Below are 17,500 nucleotides of genomic sequence, written 5' to 3'. Positions count from 1 at the left end.
TTTTCCAAAAGAAATCTAAGACAATTTCACTCTAAAACACTCTCAACACGCATGCCAGTAGACGAACGTCCTGATTTGACTTGAGTGAAATTCTCAACTGTGGATCGCGACTTGACAAGGAGATAATTTAAAAACAAATCGAGAAGTAACATTTTATTAATGCTCTTCGTTACCTTTGTAGTTTTTATACGCCGGTGCATACAATCATTACTTTTCCCGTCAAATATTTATTTCGACGCAGCTAAACCACGCTTTCATTTTTAATTACTTAGTGGGTCCTGAAATGCCACATATTAAAAACTTGCAGAACCTAAATGACATTAGGAAGTACAATACGCAAAAAGATCTCGCTTGTGATGTAAACTCAAGGAGCTACACCAATGCGTAAATTAATTTAAACACTAGCCAAATTATATGCAGCTAAACCACGTCTTCGTCTTTAATTTTGCTCCGTAACATAATAAATCGAATGTTGTGGTTCAGCGTTCTCTGTACTCCTATCGACAACGATATTAATCACAGTGGTCACAATGTTGACCTGTGATGGCGAATATCGTTGTCTATAAGAGTACAGAAACTTCTGACCTACATTCTATTCCTTTTTTACCACAATATTCAGGGAGGAAGGCATGTTCGAGTTTGGATTCGAGTTTATTCATTCAACCTCAAAGTAAATGTTTATTTCAGAGCGTGCCCAAGATCAGAAAAAGAAAGAGCGAAGCGTTGTCAAAAACTTGCTAGCAATATGATTGGTTTATTTCCCAAAATGACGCAAACAGCGTTGCCAAGACTCTCAATTAGTCAATCAGATAGCAAGATTACTGGTACTTGTTGTCCTTTTTTAATTTCTTGCTATTTTGTAACACTGCTTCAAAAAGTACATTATAAAAAGGGCATTTCATTGGGTGTCTCGAAAACGAAGAACCTAAGACCCCGAAAACTCGAAAAAAGTAACTCAAAACCTTAAACCCTAGGCCTAAAGTTGGTTTTCAGAGTGTAACAGGGCCATGTACATCCGACGGGAAATGAAGATGTCCGGCCACATGTGGAGAGTGGTTACTCATCTAAATATGGCGGATCGCCCAGCTTTCACTTTGAAACAAGTTGTAGGGAACGAAGGACTTGAACTTCGCTTGAGGTAACTCAAAAAAATAACTTTAGGCCTACGGTAAGCCAAAACTGAGGGTTTTGGGTTACTTTTTCGAGTTTTCGGGGTCTTCGGGTCTTCTTTTTTGGGACACCCCATTTCGTTTTCATTGACAAAAATTGTCTTGCTTGTCTGCTAATTGCTCATCAGTTTGCATTCGATTCAACTCATCATTGTCATAGTTCAAAATGAAATTTGGGTTAAAATCATTTTAACACAGTTTGATTCTCCTTAACTCAGTCATGAATAATTAAAATTGCCACTATAAAAAAAATAAGAAAGTAATAATCAGGAGACAATGAATCATCATCCTCTAATATGTACTCAGTATATTCTTCCTAGAAAAACATATCCGGGCAGGTGTGGTTGTATTTTATCACTGCCTAAAAACACACCTAGTTTTTACTCAGATTAACATGATTTACTTATAGAAATGTCGTAAATTGCTCACAAAAACAAACAGATAACTCCAATTCAAAATTAGTGCTACCAAAAGCTATTCTCGATTTGATGCAGTACACGTGGGCAAAACGCCTTAATGAATATTAGTAACTTTAACCAATATTTCAGACATCATCATTAGTAACCAAGCTGTTACATCAGGATAGGGCTGTTTAAAGTCAACAGTAGCACACTCCGACGATACATCTGGATGCCACTGTCAACCTCATTAGTTACCAAGCTTTTACAATAGGACAAGAATGTTAAAAGTCAATAGTTGCACACTCCGACGATACATCTGGATGCCACTATCAACCTCATTAGTAACCAAGTTCTTACAATAAGACAAGAATGTTAAAAGTCAATAGTTGCACACTCCGACGATACATCTGGATACCACTATCAACCTCATTAGTAAGCAAGCTCTTAAATTAAGACAAGAATGTTAAAAGTCAATAGTTGCACACTCCGACGATACATCTGGATGCCACTATCAACCTCATTAGTAACCAAGTTCTTACAATAAGACAAGAATGTTAAAGTCAATAGTTGCACACTCCGACGATACATCTGGATGCCACTATCAACCTCATTAGTAACCAAGCTTTTACAATCGGACAAGAATGTTAAAGTCAATAGTTGCACACTCCGACGATACATCTGGATGCCACTATCAACCTCATTAGTAACCAAGCTCTTAAATTAAGACAAGAATGTTAAAAGTCAATAGTTGCACACTCCGACGATACATCTGGATGCCACTATCAACCTCATTAGTAACCAAGTTCTTACAATAAGACAAGAATGTTAAAGTCAATAGTTGCACACTCCGACGATACATCTGGATGCCACTATCAACCTCATTAGTAACCAAGTTCTTACAATAAGACAAGAATGTTAAAAGTCAATAGTTGCACACTCCGACGATACATCTGGATGCCACTATCAACCTCATTAGTAACCAAGCTTTTACAATCGGACAAGAATGTTAAAGTCAATAGTTGCACACTCCGACGATACATCTGGATGCCACTATCAACCTCATTAGTAACCAAGCTCTTAAATTAAGACAAGAATGTTAAAAGTCAATAGTTGCACACTCCGACGATACATCTGGATGCCACTATCAACCTCATTAGTAACCAAGTTTTTACAATAAGACAAGAATGTTAAAAGTCAATAGTTGCACACTCCGACAATACATCTGGATGCCACTATCAACCTCATTAGTAACCAAGTTCTTACAATAAGACAAGAATGTTAAAAGTCAATAGTTGCACACTCCGACGATACATCTAGATACCACTATCAACCTCATTAGTAACCAAGCTTTTACAATCGGACAAGAATGTTAAAAGTCAACAGTTGCACACTCCAACGATACATCTGGATGCCACTGTCACCTTCATTAGTATAACCAAGCTTTGACAATAGGAAAGGATTTTTTAAAAGCAACAGTTGCACACTACGATGGTCTATATGGATCCTACTCTTAACATCACCAGTTCTAGCTGAAAACTGATCAGTTAAGTTATGCAGAAGAGATTTAAAAAATTGGAAGAGAATATTCCCCAATTTCATCAAGATTGGCCAGAATGCCACGTTTTGTGTGACCTTAACGCAAGAATAATATTGATACCTTTGTAGTAAAATATTGACAGACTACATTCTACATGTATTTACTTCCTACTAGATATACTAAAGCCTCAAATGATGGAAATTTGACAGACGTTTATATTATTGTCGAAAGAAAGTCACAAGCCTTAGGCTCAAGCTACACGTAATGTGTTCCAAAATGTCATTGATAATGAATTAAATCCTGGAAAGCCACACATCTATGAATAATTACATTCTGGAGAGCCACATAGCAATATTTATTTAGTATTTAGAAAGAAAGCTTCAATTTTACTTTCGCACACATGACATCGACATTGTGTTTTCCAATTTCTGTTTGTTCTGTGAGCCTATCACCCTTGAAGGATTTAGGGCCATAACTTCTTAATGCATTATTTACATCTTTAAGAGAGTCAATTTATAAGGCAAAAGCCCAATATAACCCAGAAGTAGTATTTCGCATAAACCATGCGCAATTCATAAAGCTGGATACTGCTCAGTTCTTCTTCGAGTAAAAACTCCACATCATCACGACTTCCAGTTGATCTAGAAAAAAAAGGCAATAAGCAAGTCTTAACTATGTTTTTTCCAGGGGTGTTGATATCTTTACTTTGGCAATCCTTCATGTTCGGAGATGTAGAACATTAAGTAGGTATTGAATCGTCAATTAACAATAAGCTTAGAAAATAAAATACGAAAGTCTGTTGCTTTCATCAAAATAACAATGTTCGCAAGACTTGAAAAGAACGTTTACAAGGCTCCTAATGTGAAATAAGCTTCTGGATCATGAAAATCTATCGCGAACAAACATTTTAAGCGAAAAATAAACATAAGACACTTCTTTTCGAATTTTCCTTTCATTTTGCCCCAGTTTTACGAGACCACAAATGGCTCGATTGCAACTTACCTTACTTGAACAGCTGTCCGGTGGGGTTAGTAAGACGCAGCCAGTATCGTTGTCCATTTGATGTGAGATGACAATGGCATTTTCAAACGGCAATTCGGTGGAGTCAGCCAGCAAGCACCGATAACTTGATCTCTGCAAAGGCTAAGGTCAAGACTGTTTAAAAATTCTCTTAGCCGTTCAAATAGCTCATCTTGATACAGTGGTGAATCCGGTGTATGACGAAGGAATAAAACAATTAATCCAAACGATGAAGTGACGATTTTAACTTCTGTAGAAGCTGTTCCTTCAAACAGAGCTCCATCTACCGAGCAAATTCCTCTGGAAAGCGCACCAGCAGCTCAGACGGTCTCCATAACCTATGTTGCTTAACACATACCACTTTTTCCTTGGACACTCCGACGGGGGGAGTGTCGGGCTCTGTACCCGAGAAAATCGTGGATAATCTTCCGCGATGTCTTAGCCCGCGCAAGAAATCACAATGATCAACGTGGCCGTGCCGTGCTCATGTGATTGAAACGAACAAAATGGCTTATTCTCAAATGACAGAAACGCATGTTATTCGTTAAGGCTAAATTAGATAACTGACATGTTAATCCTATTACCCCTCTTTGTTGACAGAAGAGTCATTACTGAGTAAACCACAACTTAATTGGATTCAGAAATCGGGTACTTCCAGTTCAGACCCACTTGCGTCTCGTCATGTACAAAGTGGCAGGAGTACCTAGGTATACTGGATATGACTGGAAGCACCCAGATGTCAGCCTTGTTGGGAACAGCACATTATTCTGAGAAAGGTATTGCATCTCTGAGTTGCGGGAGGGAGCTGAGATGTGACATAGAAAAACCAGCAAAAATTGAGAATCTGATCATAATAATGATAATAATAATAAATTTTTTATTATAAATAATAATAATAATAATAATAACAATGACAATATAATGACAATGACAATGACAATAATAATAACAATAATAATAATAATAATAATAATAATAACAATGACAATGACAATAATAATTATAATATTATTATTATTATTAATAATAATAATAATAATAGTAATGGGATTTCAGTGTGCAAACAGGCCATGAAATTAGGGCTAGAAGGCCAGATTTGATGATCATTAGCTAGAAAAACAAGAGGTGGTAGGATGAGAGAGAAGGAAGATGACAAAGTTGAAAAGTAGCAAGGTCTTGCAAGAGAAGTAGGAAAAATGTGAAGTGTGAGGACAAAGGTTGTTCCAGTGGTAGTGGGAGGAGTGGGATCAATAACACTGAGATTGAATGACAACCTGACAACAGTGTCCTTTGGAGGATTAGTGTAGTGCAAAGGCCTTCATTTCTCCCAACACATTTGGAATCCCAAGATCTTTCAAAAAATCCTCCAACCGACCAGAAACCACACACAAACAAACAACCACCAATAAAGGTCACATAAAAACAAGTAATGTGGGAGGAGTGCTTTGGCTCCACAAAAATCAATTGCTCTCTTATCCATTCTGCATGCGTTGGTGTACCAACTGGAAGTCTACTTCTATAGTCCAATGTGCTTGAAATGAACGCATGCACTAATGTCTGAGTAGATTCCCTCGACAAGCATTTTTTTAACCCTCCAAATGACATTGTATACATGTAATAAAACGCTGTCTTACATAGTTTAGCAATGTTATCCTTCATGCTGAGGTTGCTAAACTCCTAAATTCCTGACACATGTGCAATCTTGATGCAATTTATTACAATTTATGATAATTAAGAGTAATAATTATGGTTGGAGCATTCGGAAAAATACCCAAAAAATTAACTGATAGATTCAAAGACATTGCTGTTGAAATTTGGATTGCAGAATTACAAAAGACACTGTTAATTACAGTCAGCAAGAATTCTTCGAAAAGTACTCAAACTTTATTAAAGGAGACTGCTTGTTGATACTGAATTTTGAAGACAATATTTCCCACTCCTGTGCGACCTTGTAATAATAATAATAGTAATAATAATATTATTATTATTTTATTATTTTTACTAATAGTAATTATTACTATTATTGCTATTTGATGAGAAATTGCAGCAGTGATGATCCCTTCATTTCCCAAAAAAATAGTCCACTATAAGCGTGCATGACTTACCGGTACATTTTGAGGCTTTTAATAATATTAGGGCACAAACAGAAACAATCAAAGTGACATACAATATATAAAAAAATATACTTTAAATTAATCGATTAAATAAAAAATAACAGAAAATAATAAGAGCAGTCTCCAGATAACTCACAGCTGCTTACTATTAATGATGGTCCAAGTCCTCTGAACAGACATCCACTCAGTAAACCACCTTCTTCTTTAATAATGGTAATAAACGCATGCCTTATATTTCTGCGGGAAAGAAAGATGATACCAATGGGGGTTGCACAACCGTTTCTAATATGCTGTAACAACACTATCTGCTTTGCAATTTATGTCTCTTGTTAAAAACACATCCAGGGATGCACCTCTACTTAAGAGAGGGCTTAGCATCATTTTATCTGGGACAATCACCGACTACCACTTACGGTATGTCCAGAAATGCAAATTATAATTAGATGCATGCCTAATTTTGATATCCAACGTAACATGTCCCTTTCAGTCCATGTTTTTGCTACCTATTTCCAACAATAATGCTACTTTTAGGCTGGGGTAAATCGGGCAGTTCAAGGACACTTCGTGACGTCAATTGTCTCTAATCCTATAAATGATTGACGTTGAAGTTGGGTAGAAGGAGCTGGGGACAATTCATGATAAAGGAAAAGGAAAGGAACTTTATTCAAGTGTCTACTTGTTCTAGTGCTGGAGCACTAATTGGGGACACTCTAAACTGAAATTAACAATAAACACAAATCAAGTCAAATGTTGGTTCTTGAGGAGAGGAGAAAACTGGAGTACCCGGAGAAATACCTCTCGGTGAATAGTAGTGAGTGAGGACAATGTGCGAGCCAGCAAGCCATGGATGTGAGCCATGACTGTGAGTCATGCAAGCCAACATGGCGAGCCATGCGAGTCAAACGTGCGAGTCACACAGTTATTGAAAGCTAACCATTTTAAAATGGGTGCTTAGACTTAATAACTGTTTATCAGCGCTATTTGAAATGGGTCCTTAGACTTTAATGCAAAATTTGCATGGCTCACATGGCTCGCTGGCTCACAGATTGTCCAGCCCCAACAGTAGAGAACCAACATACTCAACCCATACATGACGCTGAGTCTGGGAATCAAACCAGGGCCACATTAGTGGGAGGCGAGTGCACTCACCACTGAGCCATCCCCTGCAAATTGTTATGGGAGCGTATCAAATAATGAATGATTATTACGCTTGTAGGAATTTGCAGGAATTTAATCCACACGGGACTCCATGCAGGGGTTGCAGGAATCCGCTGTAATACATGTAATAAGCCAATTAAAACAACATAGACGTTATTTTGTTAAATGATCGTTAAAAGGTTGCTTTTTTCAGTTTATTAGCCAAAGCTACTTTTAAGCCTGGTTCTCACCATTGACGACAGCAGAAAAGCAAGTTTCCAATGCTTCACAAATATTCAGGCCTACAAATTGGCCTGGTTTTAACTGAGTGGCTTCATAGCTCAGTTGGTAAGGGCAAATTGCATTGGCATCACAGAGGTGGTGGGTTCGAATTCCGTGAGAGTTACCTAAATTCTTTGGGTGTCTATAAAAAGACATGCAACTGCCTAAATTGTCTAGTTAGTGAGATCATTTCCCCAATTCACCCCTAAACTGCACTTCAGAGACATTTGTCAATCCCTTTCCCCCATTGTTCGGAAAACTGCTTCCGGTAACCACGTGTTTATCCTTGCAGGAAAAATATGGCATCATTGAAGGAATCTGTAGGAATTTGTAGGACTCTTATAGAAATCAACTACCATGAACGGAAACATTCAATAACTTTGCTATGAGTTTTTGTGGTATGTCCGATAATAATAATTACTAAGTTGCTTTTCAGGACATACAGACAGTATCTTATCCCCACAGCTTGTCTCCAATTTCTCGTCTTTCGTGCAAATGCAAAAAATAGACTTCAAAAGCTGCAATTTGTTCTATCGTTATTTTTGTTTGTATATATAAACCCCTTTCCAGATTTTAAGAAAATCTTGCATTTGTTTCTTGCTTTTTTGCTGACCATCCTTGTACTCAATGTAAAAAATTTACTTAACCCTTCCTCACAGGTCTAAGAGTGAGACTTACAGATTTACTGGCTAATGCCAGGCGATTTTACTTGCAAACTGGGGCCTCTTTATTAAACTTCATGTGAATGGGTTAACAACATCTAGGTCCACTCAAAAACGTGGAATCCAGAACAAGAAATCTGGAATCCGAAGTAAGAACCTGAACCAAAGTCACTTAAAATGATCCAGCATCTTGCAAATGTTTTCTGTTTTAATTGCCACATGCTGACTCCTTTTGGGAGGGATTCATGTAATAACTTCGGAAGAGCATCCAACTTTTTGAGCTTTTTCTTTTTGTGAACTTCAGAAGCCCATGAGCAGGAGCTTACCTCTCCCATACAAGCCCTATGAGTCACCCTTTGCACCTACTGATACCCCACGTGGTCAGTGATTGATGTCGGACATAAATGCGTTTTGTTTCCTGTTCACCAATAGTTGTGGCTGCATTTAACCATCTATAATACCCAAAGAGGACTACTCACCTCATATTCCATGTTGCTCTCAACCGACATCATGACGAAAGAGGGAAGGCAAAAATATCATGCTTCTTTTCTTGCAGCAAATATAATTATGATGCCTGTGAGATGCTATTGGCCATCTTTTCGCTTGATTGACATTATGCAACACCCACCCTTGACAAGTACCCGTTTGGGGTAGAAAAGGTCTCCTAAAATTTTAAATTCTAAAGAGAAATGCTGTGAAAAGTGCTGAATGGATTACGACTTCGTTAACCTCATAATTATTTATTAATAAAAAACATACAAACTAGGTGTTTATCAACTTTATTTATCTTTTAATTTGAGAGTATTGTACTAAACTAATGCCTCCATCATTGTGTGCATTGCTTCTGTAGTGACATTTTAGCTTTTGATCGACTTTTAACGTGTTCTGGATTACTTATTTGGGATTCCAGATTTTAGGCAAACACCTTAAAAACTATGTCCCTCTTAAATGATGAAGGGGGTAGTTTCTAAAGAAAGTGTGGTGCTTCGTCAGTGGGGAAGTAGTATACAAAAATTTGGTTTTATCAACAGAGTTGATAAAAATGTAAATTGGCCACCGCATACCTCTTAATTGATATCTACATGCATGTTTCACAATTATATGCACTAAATTCCCCCAAACAGACAACACAGTAGAATTGACTCAAATTGAATGTGGACTCCTGCACTTACTTGTATCGCCTTTCACTGCCTTCTCCTTGAACAGCTAGTCTTGTTCTGTAAAAATCAAAACAGTGAGATGTGACTGTTGCTTTCTTAGAAGGCCTAAATCCAGGAATGAGTTTTAATCTTTGGAGTTACATGTATGTACTTTATAAGAAATATTAATATGATGAATTATACCATAATAAATAATGTTTTTAACAATCAATTTTTTCCAAAAACTTATTTACAGTAATATTGACCTTATTCGTTTTTTTATTGCCTGATGTGACTAGGAATCTGGAATCTGGAATGTAGCAAATGTGAGGCTTTGGAATCCGGAATCCATTGTATGGAATCCAGAATTCAGAGATTCTGATGGAATCCAGGTTCGATTTTGGTGGAACCTGTAAGTTTGGAAGCCAGAATCCACCATTTGGGATCTGGAATCGACGGCTGGGATCTGGAATCCGAGGGGCCACCTGGATTGCTTTAAATCAGAGTTAATAGAGGGAAACTGGTTATGAAAGTTGGTGGACTTCAAAGGACGAACTCTTTGTTTTGGTTTATGACATGTCACATGACCACGAAGGTGCACAGATTATCAAGATGGCGAGCAGCCAGGAGCTTTACTTCGCGTTTGAGTTTAAAAATAACTTACCGGTAACTGAAATATGTGAAGAGGATTCATAAGTGATGCCAGGGGTCTACTGCTCCGTCCTTGGCTGCGGATCGTGCAGACGATCGAAGGGAATAGGAATTTTTAAGCTGTCTGTCACGAAAGACGAGGCTAATCAAAAGGATTTCAGGGAGCAGATAAAAAACGACAAAGTGCATGCTTGCGAGAACCGCTTCAAACCCAAGGATATTATGTAAGTACCGCTTTATTTTCTGTCAAACTGTAGAGTTTGACTACTTTATTTAGATGATGACATTATCCACAAAAATTTGCATATTAATTATCAAAATTTTGTTACAGGTTTCAGTTCTTGGAGGAATTCCTTCAATACTTGAGACACTGGAAAGACAGCACTGAGAACAGAGGGATTCAATACAGTAAACACCCACATATAAGAAAAAGTGGATTAAGAACATCAGGCTGAAATTTGGCCAATAAAGCACCATATAAATAAGTTAGAACAAATTCAGCCTGATAAATAAAACATGTTCTTAATACAAAGGGAAAGGGTATTAGGATAAGGAAACATACATTTGTACAGTAAGGTAACTTATATCAAAGTGCTATGGTGTTCAAGACCATTACATGTACAAACTATAAAATCTATTACAAAACAGCACTGTATGTTAGTTAATTAACCTCTAGTAATATAAAATTTGACGTATTTCTAAAACCAATTTTAAGAACATTTTAAGAACACTTTCAGGCTGATTTGTCAACAAGTACCCCTAAAATAAGAACACGATCAGCCTTAAACCTGAAAAAAGTGTTCTTATATGCTGGTGTTTACTGTTTACCTAAGATGGCAGAAAGCATAGGGAGTAGTTTGTTTATGTTTTGCATTACGAAATTGAAAAGAACATTAGCATGCAAATCACAAATGCCAGTATCAACTAATAGACCATTACTTTTTCACAATCAGTGATTATAACATGTTTTAGAATTATATTATTCACTACCTAGTAGTTTTCCATAATTCCCCAAATTCCATTCAAACAAGATATGATCTTTAATTAAATTTACTACGAGTTCCACATTCACATGAGAAGGTTTTAGCGTTGTCATTGTAATATATTCTTTGGAACTAAACTCTAGAAACAAGGTTGACTTTTTAATAATGTTGTAAACAACTTTGCTATGTGTTGTTCACAAAAGTAAATTAAATAATTATAAATGGAGAGTTTTAACTTTGTCTCCCTTGCTCATTTTCTTGGCAACTTCGACTAATGTCCTTGCGAAGAGACTCCCCTTTGTTTGCTTCATTCTGATCTTGTTTTTCTCAATCACATCCTTTGCGAAGGAGAATGAGTGTACCCGTACATATAAAGTCATAATGCCATGCAATACATCCTTGATGACATGACTTGCTGGCTTGATTTCTGCATCAGTTATAATCATTCCATAGTCACTATAGCTGGGTCATTCCACAGTATTCCGTCTGTTGTGGAGGGGAAATTTAGAGGCGAAGATCTTGTTATAGTTTAAATAAGAATTTTCCTTTACTTCTCATAACCTATTGAGGCTTAAGATCATCTACAAAGCTTTACTTGCTGCTGTCCTGCTTTTCTCCAAAATGCATTTCTTAGATCATAGAGCTTAAAAATATGGCCGTTGCGGAGGGGAACAGAAAACTTGGTGTTTTGCTTGTTTTTAGTTTTATTAGCAGATTCTCTGAATTCTGAAATATTATCTAGAGTCTAGTAGGCTGATGCTTTTTCCCAATTTATATTAATTGAAAAGATCACAAGAGGAAACTTAAATAGTTACGGTTTTCTCAATGAGGTAGGATTTGAAAACAGCATCTACTGTTGCAGAGGGGAAGTTGCGGAGGGGAAAATTTGTCCAATTTTCGGAAGATCATAAGCAAGACGTTTAAAGCGAGTAATAACATCCACACTTTAATGTTTATACAACAGTTTCACATTTGCTTTCAAATAACTGAAGTTTTTCAATATTTTGCACAATATTTGCACTGTGTCAGAAATAGTACTGTCACAGTGATAAAAATTCAAAATCATGCATTAGTAATGCATACATGTAACCTTGTTAAGATTAATTGGCACAAAAACACCTTAAGATAATATGTGATCAGAAAAACCTGACTGTGAGTTCATAAGTTCATTAATGACCACTGTTCCTTGAGTATTTTCAACATTAACATAAAACAACCCTTCAAAAGAAAATCAGTGCCTCTGGATATAACAGAACACTTTTTTAACTTGCTCATGCTCCATAATCTTAAATGGACTGTTGCCAATCAAATGAATGGGTCCATAGAAAACACAGCTGACATGAACATCAGCCACATCATCCCTTGTTGGCCAATTGAATATTTCACCTGCATCAGCACCAAGCCTAACCCTGTGCAGAAATTTGAACTGTGCAAACTGACCCTGAATTTGAATAACCCTGCCAAAGTAGTAACAGCTAACATAGTCAACTGCATAATAATCATCTACTTTCATATGCAGTTCATATGCAATAAACTTTGAGTGGAAAACTGCTGTTTTATATGAAAACATCATTGGTCAATTAGGTTGAGTTTCATTTAAAGCAACTGGACAGTTAAGTTTATAACTTTTTAGTCAGTGGATGAAATGTGTGACCATTTAAATGAACTGTGCTGAGGAATTTTATTATTTGGTGCCTTCTTTTTATAATTTTTCAAGTGGCAATGTTTCAAATTTTTCATCTTGGCATTTGCATGATGAAAGAAATATAATTACATGTATTAGCTACAGGTATTTTCACCAGTTTTGTTGTACTGACTGTCATTTTAATTTAAACACGATTTACCTTATAGATTGCTGAAACACAACCTGGTTGCTGAACTTATGATAGAAAAATGATATCTCTTGTTAATGTAAACATCATAATTTTCAGTGAAATCATTATCAAAAGAGAATTTGCCTCCACAGAATTCCCCTCCGCAACAAAATTTCCCCTCCACAACAAAATTTAATGAATCTCTCTTGGCTATAGTTTAAAATAAATTTTCTTTTCAAGCATAATACAACTAACCCTTGACCTAGAATTAGAAGATTTGAAAACATGAAGTTCACTTTGTCATTTACAAGCGAACCAACAAAACTTTTAGGCTTCAAAACGTTGCGGAAGGGAAAAGAGCATCCAGAAGGCTGTCTGTAGGTGCCATACTGATAGAAATGTAGAGTTTGGCCAGTGTCTAAGTTACTTAGTCTGGAGTAGTTTGTGTCCCAGACCAGTTAACTAAAATTGCTGTTTTCTTTTTTATATTCTACCAACATAAAACTTTCCCCTCCGCAACAGCTGTTATCATTAGTTTACATAATTTATGATAATTTATGCATAAACAACAATTCATATCCAACAATTCTAGTTGTTTCCAAAAGCCTTATTTAACATGTTATCCATTTATCAGAAAATTGAGCAATTTAAGCAAATTTCATTTTTATAATTTCTCGTCCAAATTACTGTGGAATGACCCAGCTAGTAACCTTAAGAGTTATTGTAACAGTGTCAATTCCTTGTGAAGCCACTTTTGGAGCTAGCCGGCGGAAGTAATGTTTTGCCATTACAAAAATCTTCTGAGCCAGCTCTGTAATTGACCATAGCCCACCACGGTTGAAACTTGAAATCAGAGTTTGCTTTGAATCATTGATACAATCGAGTTTGCCAGCCTTTAGTATTGCCATAGCTTGCTGGCTCCCCACAGTACTGGTTCTAGCATGTTGCTTGTACAAATTGTGCAGCACATAATTATTTACCTCCTAGTTCTTGCAAGCCAGCCCTTTCCCTCTCAGATAATACTGTAGTGGTGGGATTACCATGCATTGTCACCAGAGTTCTTGCTTCTCTTACAGTATGCAATGAGGCAGTCGGCAACTTTGGTTGACAATAATGTGGCAACATTCCTTGGTGAAGAACTGTGTGGACTTCACAGGAACTGTTGCATAATGTTTCTAACATAACTTCTCTGAGTCTCAATTCTTTAAAAACTCACATTGTTAGCTGTTGCAACAAATTGCTGTTTGACTGCTTCATCACCTTCGATTCTAAAATGCCTAATTTAAAAATAACTTTGAAAATTATTCTTAAACATTTTGTTGAACATTGTCAACGTTTTTACAATGGACTGAATAACGTTACAAATGCGTTGAAAACCATTATCAATGCGTTGTAATGCATTATAAACGCATTTAAAATGCATTGAAAATGCATTAATGCTATTTTCATTAAGCCCGGTTTTCCCAAATACGGTCACAAATTGTCTCCCCATAGCAAGAGATTGTCTACTCAATCTGCCATCTTGTCTTAAATTTGTGCACCTTCACGATCAAGTAACTTGTACCTTCAACCTCAGAGCCCCGCTATTGTTCTAATTGTTTGAAATCTACCGGCTTTCATAACCAGTCTCCCTCTATTAACTCTGTTTAAATGGGCCAATTGTTAGCTTTAATTTTTACAATTGAAAGACATTGGAATAAGTATAACTGATAAACATTTCAGTGAAGATGGTGATGATTTTCATTATCATTAACTCATTGACCCCTGGAAGTGGGGGGAGGGGGGGGGGGTGGGGGATATCCTAGGCCACCTGAGGAGGGGTCAGTGAGTTAACATTATCATTCTGCTTCCAAAAAAAAACCGATGCTCAAGACTTGTCAATGAATAAACTGGCATTTAATGTGAGCTAAATAGTTATGTTGATCACTGAATGAAAATAAACATGACCATTTTGCATGCCACACACCTTATTAAGTCAAGAGGATAAGTGACAGTAGATGACACAATGCCAGCCAGTGCTCCCGCTGTAAGTCGTAAGACTGGATGCTGCTCTCTGGGATCTTCAGGAATTCTGAATAACTAATCATACCGGTATGTACGTAAATGAAATATACAGTCTGGTGGTATCACTTGTGTGTAGCTGCTGTTATGCACCTATCATTGTTAAGCCCAAGGGAGGGGGGTTTGGGCTAACAACGGGAGTTGATCGTGGGTCTGTCTCCTGGGTAGAGATTTAAATTGTATGTGATGTCCCCTGGGTAGCAATGTTTACTGTACGAAGGACATTCATCCATTTTCACTAGCTGCCGGGTGGGGATTTTGACCAATTATTTTGTCCCAGGGGTGGGGAATTTGAATTTTTTTTAATGAAGATGTCAAAATCCCCACACTATGCCCAACCCCCACAGCCCCGTCCCTCAGGCTTAACAATGATATGTGCATGATATGTATTATTCTCAAACTTGCACTAATAATATTAACCCCCTTGGCACAGCCAAGAGCAATATTATTATCATTCTAGAGACTTACTCTGCTTAACACCATATGATTTAACTCGTCCTTGAGGGCAGTTCAGGAGTCAATGGGTTAACAACCTCTACATCCAATCAAAAACTACCTGTATGTCTCCTTTAACCCATGAATTTACTCCAAGGAGTGAGACTTAGCTTAATAGATTTGAATCTGTCTTAAACGCCAGACGGTTTTCTTCATCAATGGGTTTTAATTGAGGATTGAATTCAAAATGCTTGTAAAGAAAGATACATAATCATTAACTAGGTAAAAACATGCCAAATTCAAACCTCAAAGAAAATTGAGGAAACAGAATCCAAAATTATTAATCTCTTTGAAAAAACAGTAATGTGAAAATTGTGCACTTTCAATTGTTCACAAAGGTGAAAGTTCTTTGAATGTGGAGGGTGTAAATTGCAGGTTCCTGGTTCCTGGATTCGCAATTACAGGATGTGTAAATTTCTGGAATTGTCTCACTACATGAGCAAGCTAATTTCATTCCTTCCAGTTGTAATGTTCATAAATTACATGTACATGCATGTACATACTGAAAGTTAGTAATACTGGATATTTATGGCAAGAAAAGTAAGGCTTTTTGATTGAGAATTTTTTCATATCATAATAATCTTTTTAAACGTTCTTTGGGATTCCCATACAAATCCTTACATCTTGTCGGCCAAAAATTGTCCTCTTTCCCTTATCGGCAGGTACAAAAGTAGCACTGGATCAACTTGGATTGCCCATCTCGGATCACGCAAAAAACGGTTTTGTAAACCCAAACTAGTTCACATTTGTCCCGATTTCACCAAGGTTAGCTTAAATGTTACAGGGCTAGGATGATTTCTTGAGGCCTTATTTTTTTTACATCGATCCAAAGTGATCATTCCGAGTTGATCCGGTCTGAATTTGTACATACCTTTTCTCTCACACAGAGCTTGAGGCACCTGTGGTTCTTTACAGATACTAGTGAAAGGATTCTATCAAGACACTTTAAAAACTCAATGAAGGTAAACAAACATCCCAGCCTAAATAATTAATATAACTCATCATTTTTCAATTGTTTTTGTAATCATAAAGCATTTTACACAATAAACATACTTTTTTGAATTCTTCATAGGCAGCAAACTGCACTGCTGTGTATGGTACAATCCGCACAATGTTTGTCCCATTTCCCTACACGTAAAACAAAACATCTGCATTTGTCTATGTCTATAATAGACCATTTTACAGTTGCATACTTAGTCACCTGGCTTTTGAATGAAAGCGAGGTTGGAGTTGACCTTGCTTTGATAGAAACCTCACTGGTTTTCTTATGTTAATGATCTTATTCTCATGCTAATTATAGGAACTTATATAAGAATGGCAGTGAGGTCGATCTGTCTCTATCAAAGCAAAGTCAACTCCAGCCTCACTTATATTCAAAGGCCAGGTAACTAAGCACACAACTGTTAAATGGTCTATTCAAGCCCTTGGCGATTACTGTAGTTTTTGTGAAGAACCTCTGAAACCCTGGTAAACGGCCTTTTCTGCGAATGCAAGCACATAGTCTTTTTGGGAAATAACCTTCTGGACAGTGGATATAATCATAACTGCATGTAACAGGGTCTCAAGGACTTTCACCTCTAGATGTGTTTCTTTGCTTAGGCCTCATTGACGATCCATCTGATCTACTGGTGCATCAACTCCTTCTTATTGCCAGATCTACCATTATAAATTGAAGAATTCTCTAACAATGCTGACAATGTTTATACAGCTAACTGTAACTAAAACATGAAAGTGGAAAAGCAAGGAGCCCTGGAAGACAATTCAGTTAAGGCCAATAATGCAAAATGGTTGTGTCTCAAAATAGCCCCTTCACATTTACAGTAACCACACCTTTGGTAACTCACATTGTAATGCCAAGGGTATCAGTTACTGTGAGTACCGGTAACTTTACTTCATGCAGGAGGTGCGATGGCCTCATGGTTAGTTCGCTCAACTCCGGATCGAGTGGTCCGGGCTCGGGTCCTGGCCACGGATATTGTGTTGTGTTCTTGGGCAAGACACTTTACTCTCACGGTGCTTCTCTCCACCTAGGTGT

At 37.1% G+C, this 17,500-nt stretch overlaps 1 protein-coding gene across 1 annotated transcript in view; it reads right to left on the bottom strand.

The window, feature by feature from the left end:
- The window catches only part of LOC138003691 (uncharacterized), a 38,208-nt gene that overhangs the window by 14,243 nt on the left and 6,465 nt on the right, over nucleotides 1-17,500 (bottom strand). Inside the window, exons 3-6 of the mRNA XM_068849894.1 lie at nucleotides 16,519-16,593; nucleotides 14,876-14,988; nucleotides 9,495-9,539; nucleotides 6,388-6,478 (exon numbers count right to left, since the gene is read on the bottom strand). Coding sequence (XP_068705995.1) covers nucleotides 6,388-6,478; nucleotides 9,495-9,539; nucleotides 14,876-14,988; nucleotides 16,519-16,593 — 324 coding nt within the window. The remainder of the gene's footprint in view (nucleotides 1-6,387; nucleotides 6,479-9,494; nucleotides 9,540-14,875; nucleotides 14,989-16,518; nucleotides 16,594-17,500) is intronic.

This window comes from Montipora foliosa, chromosome 5, assembly GCF_036669935.1.
Source record: "Montipora foliosa isolate CH-2021 chromosome 5, ASM3666993v2, whole genome shotgun sequence".
In the NCBI taxonomy this organism is placed as follows: domain Eukaryota; kingdom Metazoa; phylum Cnidaria; class Anthozoa; order Scleractinia; family Acroporidae; genus Montipora; species Montipora foliosa.
The sequence above is the reverse complement of the archived record's forward strand: the minus strand, read 5'-3'. Positions and strand labels throughout refer to the sequence as shown.